At 46.0% G+C, this 10,000-nt stretch overlaps 1 protein-coding gene across 2 annotated transcripts; it reads right to left on the bottom strand.

Annotated features, from left to right (window-relative positions):
- Window positions 1–469: 469 nt before the first annotated feature.
- On the bottom strand, window positions 470–8,523 carry gata2a (GATA binding protein 2a; the record flags this gene model as incomplete). 2 transcript variants are annotated; one of them, XM_084463796.1, is made up of 5 exons in its annotated part: window positions 470–772; window positions 1,696–1,821; window positions 4,219–4,379; window positions 6,881–7,438; window positions 8,295–8,523. In XM_084463796.1, 5 exons carry the CDS (start codon window positions 8,521–8,523, stop codon window positions 470–472), a joined length of 1,377 nt encoding a protein of 458 aa, XP_084319922.1. The 2 variants fall into 2 exon arrangements, with proteins under 2 accessions (XP_084319922.1, XP_084319923.1); XM_084463797.1 differs by having other exon boundaries at window positions 4,219–4,364.
- Between the last annotated feature and the right edge of the window lie 1,477 nt (window positions 8,524–10,000).

Below are 10,000 nucleotides of genomic sequence, written 5' to 3'. Positions count from 1 at the left end.
TCCTGCTGCACAGAGTCCTGCTGTCCTGGCTGTCTCCGGCTCGCCCTCTCTCTCTCTCTCTCTCTCTCTCTCTCTCTCTCTCTCTCTCTCTCTCTCTCTCTCTCTCTCTCGCTCTCTCTCTCTCGTTCCTGCTCTAACTCGCATCAGATGGGGAGCAGTCAGAGTCGCAGAGTCGGAGAGTCGGTCCCATTCAACCGCTGTACATGAAATTATCGGTTCATCTCCTACTATTATTTTAGATGTGTGTGTGTGTGTCTGTGTGTGTGTGTGTGGGGTGTAGGGGGGGGGGGGCTGGGTTGTGGGGGGCTGGGGGGAGGGGGGGGTTATTCTCTGAGCATAGTGTTCGGAGAATATCTTTGTGATGAAGGAGTGCCAGGTCCCAGAACCGGGGCCCAGTATACTCGGTGGTCCCAGGGTCCAAGGGAGGGAGGGGGGGGTGGGGGTGGGGGGGTGGGGTCGGTCTGGCCTTTCAGTGGGGCTCCCCCCACACCGGGGAGCGGTTTGAGTGATGGGGGTGTCCGAAGGAGGGGTGGATGGGGGTGGGGGTGGGCAGCATGTGTCCAGAGTGGCTGAAGGGGGGCAGGTGACCCATGTGCGTCATGTGGCCGCCCAGGCCCGGCCCGCCGCCGTACGGAGAGCCCTTGTCGTGGTGCATGCACTTGGACATGTCGTCGTAGGAGTCCCCCATGCGCTTGCCGCGCTTGGACTTGCTGGACATCTTGCGGTTGCGCGTCTGGATGCCTTCCTTCTTCATGGTCAGGGGTCTGTTGACCTGAAGGGGGAGAGGGGGGAGAGGAGAGGGGGGACATGTGATCAGGGTGAGTCATGGATCGCATGCGAGCTGCAACTCCGGTTAATTGGGGGGGAAAAAAAATATGAAAAATAAACCGTTTAGTCCATATTTTCGTTCAAAAGGTTTTATAGGCGGTTCTTGTTCAAAATGTGTGTTTGTATTGTTCACAAAAGATAATCTGGGGATGTCTCGGGATATTCATTTTTCGAGTTCAAATGGTGGGGAATTTCGGGAAATTAAATGATGGCTGACAAAAATTCCGACCACTTTTTCTGTCATTTATATAATTTTATACAAATTCAACTTTTAACGTCAATTTAATTAATTAATTAATTAAATAGATTTATGTGTTGATATAATTGTATTCAATTAAATTTGTATTTTATATTTATAACATAATACAACTGTGAATAAATAAGTGAATAAAAATATTTAAAAATTATACATCAAAGCAAGCATCTAGCGATTAATGAGGGTGATTTCCATGCATGGAGACATTTCCTGGCCGGGCGCTGAGGACCGCTTTTGTCTCATGTTTAAACACAAACGGAATCAGAGTGGATATGAATGCATGGCGACGGAAGCCACGCGGAGCTGAAAGGGCTACTCTCAGACCAATTCACATCAATGCAACTGATGCCGTTACGTTGAATGACAGTCCCACACTCCCGCCTCTCGGGGGAGTTCCGCCTCCCATTCAGACGGTGGATGGATTAATAAAAAGGGAAAAAAAGCCACCGGTGGTTCTGCCTGACAGGGTGAGCAGGTTTTGCATCCATAGGCACGGTCTCCCCCCCACCCCCACCCGCCCTTGCTACTAAATCGATACAAACTGTCCGCCCACTTGACCGGTTCGTTGGGCAGTTTGCTTTGCGGTTTCGATGGGGGACAGGCCTACTTACGTTGTGCAGCTTGTAGTACAAGCCGCAGGCGTTGCAGACGGGGTCGCCATTCCCGTTGCGCCTCCAGAGGGTGGTGGTGGTGGTCTGGCAGTTCGCGCAGCAGGTGCCCGCACGTCTCGCAGCGGACTGAAAAGAGGGAGAAGAAATGAATAAATTGGCTTATTAAAGCAATCGCATGGGTATTCGATGTTGCCGAGGTCAAGGTGGACATTGAAGCAGACGTATACGATTTCTGATATTAAACACCATGACTGTTTAGGCCGTTAAGTAGAGGCGCGCAAATGCGTCCAGATAGTTGGATTGTAGCTACGCCCCCGACGCGCGGGAGGCGAAGACGAATTCCAGTAGGCTATAATATATATATATATATATATATATATATATATATATATATATATATATATATATATATATATATATATATATATATAATAAAAGGTCTATATATATATTTATAGGACATATGGAGGCGTGATATTTTAGTGAGGAGACAATTTGACAAATGAAAGAATCCCAAGAAAATCCCAGCCAGCCTCGACTAAATGAGATTGCCTTCACTAACTAATAGTTCTATTGAATTAGGAGCGCCAAAGTCTTTATCGTGATTCAGACCTATACATCCGTGATCAAATTGTCCAATCTGAGTCACAAAGTAGGGAACATTTAGATTTAGTAAGTCTGACAATAATTTAGTCCCACAGCCATTTACTATTATAGGCCCAAGCCTATGGTGTTTTTTTTATACATATAATCCTAGATAACGGTGAAGCCTCCACTAACACAGGTTATGTTATAATGTTTTTTCAGGATGAATTGGCTCCTTCTACCACTGGGATCTAAGCAAAGGCAGACAGGAAGCTCACGGTGTCCTGTCTAGTGTGTGCTTTTGTGTCCATTACGGATCAATTCTTCACACATAATAAGAAACATTAGCTGTACAATGACCCGGGGGCTGTGTACTATGCAAACAGCGGCATCCAGTCTTTCTTTGAATTAATTGCAGGTGTAGCATTTAAAAAAATAACACAACACACGTTGCTATTATTATTATTATTATTATTATTAATATTATTATTATTATGCAAGGCTACATTCCACGGAGATTTTGATTGCCGCTGCCCACGAAGCGTGACAAACAAGAGAACATTAATCCATTTATTTTCCAATCCCTGTAGCCCCCCCATCCCCGCCCCTCGCGGTCCCTCCGCACCACGCAGCGGCATCTACAGTGTTGTGATCCTCGCTTTACAGTAAGAGTCTGGCCCGCCGGCCCCAGAGAACATGCAGCAGGGTTGTTGAGGGCGGAAACACCCGGGAGCCTGGTTTCCTTATCGGGCCCGGGCAGATATCCGGATAGGAAACAACTGGATGGACTTTGAACAAAACTCTCACAACACTTGAAATACAAACTCCGGCCACAGACCCGTGCAACATGAAATGGACTTTTCATGATGAACGACCTGGACGTGACTATGAGGCCGACTATGTCTGCCCCCCCCCCCAAAAAAAAAATCGAATGATTTATCTAATTTAATTTAATGACCCCTTTTAACAAAGGCTCATGTGTCGTTGAAAGTCTCCAGATAACGATAAAGGTGAGGACTAGATATAGGCCTGTTGACCTATAGTCTACATGTCATGTTGGAAATAAATATGTATACGATATGTTGTATATCGTTTCAAGCACACAAATGGATGAGAGGGTTTACTATGTATTTGTTAATACATAGTATTTGTTAATGGTCAACGGTTTTTTCCAGATTTCCCCCAATCTATAAAAAATCTGTTAAAAGGGAATAGCTTATTTTGAGTTACCTGCTTATAACTGAAATTTAGTGTAAAATGCAAAATAATTATCTTAATCCTTGCTTATAAAAAGTTTTATGCAATATTACTCATAATTAAATAAAATCACATTAGAAGTATCCATATAAATATATAAATTTTATAAACGATATCTTGTAGCCTATTATTTAATTAAATTTAAAAAATTCAAACTCCCTGATGAAATCTGACCCAATGTCCAAAGCAACATATGTGAATTATAAAAGAGCTTCGCTGACATCACGCTGTTATCATGGAGGACAGTTTTGGGTGTCAATGCAGCTTTTCATTTCCCCCGGCCTGGTGTTAACTAAAGCAGCATGGGCATTGGTATCAGTAACAGTATCAGACCTAGGAGCAATAATGATAGCGGGAACAATGGCAGTAGTAGTATTATAGGAGTCTATAGTAGCAGTATTGTAGCCGGCTGCGCAGGGGGATCATTGGGGGGTGAGAGGAGCGAACAATTCCAGGAAGATCGTAGGGAAAATATAACTTTCCTGGTATTGTGCTGCCAGCATTGGCTTTGTGCTTGTAGCTGGGTGCCTTGTCCCAGTGTGGAGAGAGAGAGCGAGAGAGAGAGAGAGAGAGAGAGAGAGAGAGACAGAGAAGGAGAGAGAGAGAGAGAGAGAGAGAGAGAGAGAGAGAGAGAGAGAGAGAGAGAGAGAGAGAGAGAGAGAGAGTTGGACCAGGACTCACCAGTCTGCGTTTGGGCTTGATGAGTGGTCGGTTCTGGCCGTTCATCTTGTGGTACAGTCCGCAGGCGTTGCATAGGTAGTGGCCCGTACCATCTCGTCGCCAAAGAGGGGTGGAGGTGGCTCCACAGTTGACGCACTCACGACCCTCTGCATAGAATTCAGGTGGGAAGAAGACAAAGGGACATTTATATAATTAAAAAATTCACTTCCATCCGAAGCAGCACGTCTGATGGAATCAACAAAGCCTGACCATCGTCACAAAACAATCGGACCACCATATTGCACACAGCACACACCGCCTGCGCGCAACAGCCCCCCTGCCGTATAAAAAGAGCTTGCAACAGGCGGTCATTTACACTGCCTGGTTACAGCTGGGCCAGTCGTGGACACGGACACCGCTCTGTAACCCGAGCCCACAGCTTGACAGGCCAGAAAACAGCCAGAACATGTCCAGAGGTGTCCGACGAGATGAATAAGGCGACCATCAAATTAGAACCTCTATTATTCAACAGCTTAGTGGGCACCGTGAGAGGAAACATAAGTGTGTTCTGCTGGTGTTGAATGTGCCTGACAGTGTTGCCATCGCGGATTAAAAATGTTGCGCGCCACTTTGTTCCTGTGTATATATGGAGATACACTCTTAATAACGCCTTGATGATGGTGACTGCTCCTGACTACTAGGTCAGATTTGACCGTACACAACGGTGATGGAAAAAGACCATGCCATACACATATCTCTTGACCATTTTGCCAAAAAACCCGACCACGTTTAAAACCACTTGAAAGAACTGGCCGTTCTTCTTGTGTTTCACCTTCTAAGCAGGTTTGACCGTTCAGCAAACCTGTTACTTCACCAACCTCATTTAACTCATGTATTCGCTCTCCCTCCCTAGAGCATCACCTCATTATTTCTATTATAATGTCAGCGACACCCATAGTCCCACCCTAAATTCTACAATGAAATTTGTCCCGGAACAATAGCTTGAACAATAGCTTGGCTCCTTTTGAAGTGAGCACTGTGTTGGCGTGATCTGGGCTTTCTGGCCTTTACGGGGATCTGCGGTCTGTCCACATCATTAACACGTGGAATGTTAGACATGCACCATTAATGACCGCTGTGTGATAGCCAGAAGAGTTGAGTAAGATGGGCAGAGATGTGTGAGTAAACAGGTTTCAGTGGGAGAAGGTAGGGTGTTGTTATAGGGGACTGCCTCAGGGATAAGAAGAACCAACACGATGATGTGCCAAAAGAGGTTATTACAACACTATAAGCTTATGGTTGCTAAGTTATTCTTTTGTACAACAGTCCATCATATGTCAGTGGTATTGATCATCAGATAGATATAACCATTTCAGTGTGGTGTGGTGGCGGGGTAAGCTCTCCTGACATAGAACCTGGGCTGCTTTTAAATGTCACAGAATGGCTGTAACAATGGCTGTAGTATCGCACAGACATATCTGCTTTTATTTTGAAAATGCTAAAGGTTTTGGATATTGCACAACTAGGCATGGACAAAAAAAATCAGAAAAGGCTATTTACTTTGCTTAGTTTCTGCCAATATGGGTTTATTAATTAAGTATATTAATGGCTATAATAAATATATATATAATAACTATATATATGCGTTTATTATAAGGTAGGCTACTAAGTAAGTAATTGAATATAACAAAAGCTTTGTTTCCTGAAACCCATTGCAACCTTGAGAAATCAGCCTCATGTAAATGAGTATTAACAGCCTATTATCCCTTAAGAAGACTCATCAGCTCTGTGCGGAAGTTCATTCCAAGCCGTCTCAGAGCACCATGCCTAAAAACACAAACAGCAGGGCTCTGTCGCCTGTGACGGCGCGTCCCGACGATGCTTTGTTATAGGACTACTGGGGGTGGTGGTGGGGGGGGGCTGGGCTGGGCGGTCGAGGTCGTGATTTGTTCACTTGAAGGTATACAGGATATGGCAGCAGCCAGGGCGTCGTGACTAGCCAACTTTACCTTGATGGAGGGTGAAGGCCACATTCTTACAAATAATAATAATAGACTGAACAAAACATACTCATAACCCCCGAGTCAAATAACACACCGTGTTCTCTTTCAGTACAAGCGTTACAGGCCTATTTGTACGATGTAACGGCTCTTTGTATTAATTGTGTTCATTGTTTCTGAGTAAAAAAAAATATTCCTTTGAGAATGGAATTAGACCTTTTATATTTATGACGGAAAACGTGTGTATTTAATGACGATAAAGGTTCACTTGAATTGTATTTTTTCAAACCAATGAGCGTCCGTTGGACCACTTTCACTTTGGATTGCGGTAGAATGTTTAAGAGAAGGAATCGGCAGGGCCGACAGACATGACGTGGGGTCTGGACGGGTTTGGAAAATCCCAAATCTCTAAAAACCAAAACTGGCTGCAGCCCACGTGCTGAGGTCTCACACACACACACACACACACACACACACACACACACACACACACACACACACACACACACACACACACACACAGACACACACACACACACACAGACACACACACACACACACACACACAAACCATCAACTAAATATAAAGCATTTTAACCCTCGACTTTTTTTTTTCGGACCCCTTTTTAACAGTTTGCTTCTTGCGTGATCAACACTTAATTCGAGAGGTTTGTGGGACTCACCTGAGCACGACCTGGCTTTGCTTTTACACTTGGGAGTGAAGCTGGAGGACGAGCCGCCGAGGAGGCTGCCGGGGTGGAACAGACTCCCGCTGTACTCGTGCGGCGTGTGCAGGGGATAGCTCGGGTAGGTCGGGATGGGGTGGTGGGTGGCCGGGGTCTGGGCGTTCATCGAGGCCAGGCTGCTCCGGAGCGGACTACAGTTCTCCATTTTCATGCCGTCCGACAGCGGCATCTGATACTTGATCGAGTCCTTCTCGTCCATTCTCGTCGAGGTGGAGGTCGGCGAGGTGGGTCCGGGGTCCGGGGACACGTCTTTGGGCGGCGTCGGGGGGAAACTGTAGAGGTGCGGGCTGGAGTGGGACGCGGGGGTGGTGTTGGCGCTACTGTTGCAGGGGTAGCCGGAGCTGGCCGGGTGCAGGGCGGGTTTGCTGAAGTGGCTGACCGCCCATGCGTTGTGGTGGTGGGCTGCGGACAGGGCAGCCTTGCCGTGGTCTAGCCAGGGGATGCCCGGACTGTGGATGAGGTGTGGCCGGCAGACCTGGTTTCCAGTTAAACGAGCTGAAAAACGCACAAAAAACATTTTAGTCTAAAGTCATCGATACAGTGAATTCTGCCTGTCTTTTCCACAATCAAGCAAACAAACAAGGCCTTCGTGTTAACTCCACTGCTCACCTGTTGGATAATCCCAGCAGGTCAAGTACGACATTGAGATCTATGTTTCAGACTCCTATAACGCTGCGATGGTTTTAAAAAAAAACGAGAGCGCTTCTTACACATTCAGCCTCCCATTCAGACATTATTTCTAACAACGGAACGGGACCCCCATCTCGACCGTGTGTAGCCCGGATCAGTCAGACTCAGAAGTTAGCAGAACCAAAACTATAGGAGTTATGAGCACACGCTGCACCGTCGGCTGCCTTCGGACTAAAGATGTTATTAGGACAATTGCGGGTTTTATTTTATATCCGGGAAGTGTCTCTCTCTCTCTCCCCCCCCTCTCTCTCTCTCTCTCTCTCCCCTCTCCCGGACCCCTGCCCCGACCAAGAGGGTTACATGACACACTTCCCTTTCCTCTTTACTGTCAGGAATTTCTGGATTCATTCGCGTCGCCGTAATCATCGATGCTGTTTCACTAGGCCTACTAACGTCCATGCATCTTTATCAAATGTCAAAACAGTCGGGTTTATGGTGAACTGGTGTTTTATTTACGATTTCCAGTCTTCTCTAAACACACACATACACACACACGCAACCTCAAATTCCTAAATAATCTGATACAATATATTATTGTAAAAAAAAAAAAAGGCTCTTAAAAATATCGTATTATCAGGGCAAATATCGAATATAAATGTATGAATTAACACATAATAATCATAATAAAGAGAAATCCAGTGGAAATAAGGCGGCATCCTACCGTGTGCCTGGCTGTATGTCACCCTCGCCCGGGAGTTGGTGTAGTAAGGGTTCCCCTGCGAGTCCAAATGGTTGAGAAACATGTCCACCTCGTCCTGGGGCAGCAGGGGGGCCATAGGCTCCATGTAGTTGTGGCCCAGGCTGTGGTGATGAGCGTCCGGGTGCTGGCCGTTCAGGACGGCGTGATGGTGCGCCATCCACCGAGACTGGTCGGCCGCTGCGACTTCCATGGTGAACTCTACGGTCTCTGCGCTCTTCTGCGGATGTGTTTTCGGCTGGCGAGCGGTATACACCTCCACGTAAGAAAAGCCAAAAAAAACTGTTTGTTTTAAAGACGGTTTGATATTAAACGTGGATAGTTCCCGAGCTCTGTCGCATGAGGAGCGGACAGATCTGATGTTTGTTTTGTTTTTTTACGATGGATGTTGAATCCCCAGTCTTCACCTTTTTCAACACCTGCAATGAGAAGAAAAAAAAGTCCTTTAAAAACGTTGGGAAATGCAAAGCCGATGCACGTTTCTCATAGCATGCGAAATAAGATCGAATTGATTTTTAATTCAATTTGCCGACGACCTCGCTAGTCGCTACAACCACAACAACACGAGAAAGCACATTAAAGAACTGATAAAGACGCGTACATTTTTACTATACCCTCGATGTGACGTGCATTCCGATCAGAGGCTATAGTCCATGAAAGTGTGTGTTTTTTTTCCTCCGGATACCTGTTGAAATTGCGATTAACCACTGCGATCAGCTGACAGACCAATACGAGTCGGACGTAAACCTCCTGATCCGCGCGGTGCTTTAATGACATGTGGTATACGGATACACTGATGCGTCTGGCGCCACTAGATTCTCATATTAAGCGAGTCGGGGCGGGGCCGCAGTCCGACCGTGACCTCCCCGGAGCCAATCACAGGCCAGCTCCGTCACAATTGGTCCGTGCATCCCTACTCTCTTCTCATTTCCATTTGAAACAGTAATTCCATGTACCAAAAAAAAACTCAAAGATTTATCAATCAGCAGTAGATTTCTCGCACGAAGCTCCCACTGACGCCGCAATTGGCCGAGATAATTCCTCTTTTTTTACCAGCCGTTACTAAAGAGCGGCAGACAACCTAAAGGGACGTTTCACAGTACGGGCCCGGGCCCATCTTATCTTATGTGTATAGGCCTATCACTTTGAAATTAAGCTCACCTGCAAGAGGGTCTCTAAAACAAATATATACATCCGTGTAATTTCTAAACCACTGGACTACAGCCAAGTATGGTCTTGTGTGTGATTCCGAACATCTTGCAAACATGAACATTTTTAATTTACTCTCTGCATAATAAAACCGTCATTGCGAGTGTGGTTTTTCACATGCTGATGTTATGCAAATAAAGTTTGTTTTCGGCACCTCTCGAACAAACAGAGGAGCGGTCGATTTATAACCCTGAAATTGTAGGCTTTTGTTGTAAGCGTGTAATTGCCTTTAATTTCCAGCATTGCATTCCACAAACGTTTTGACTCAGGGATTGAGCGATCAAACGTAGTTTACATACCAATGGTGAACCTTTTCTCCCTTGGTGATAGATATATGTGGTTGTAAGGGCTCACCCACAGGGACCCATAGGGGCCCATTAAGGCTGGGCCATATTAGAGCGTCTATCTTCAGGCCCTCAGACAGATGATTTGAAAACCCACCTCAGACATGCTGTCTCTGG

This window comes from Micromesistius poutassou (assembly GCF_964030765.1).
Source record: "Micromesistius poutassou genome assembly, chromosome: 2".
Taxonomy (NCBI): Eukaryota; Metazoa; Chordata; class Actinopteri; order Gadiformes; family Gadidae; genus Micromesistius; species Micromesistius poutassou.
This window is presented reverse-complemented; position numbering and strand designations above follow the sequence as displayed.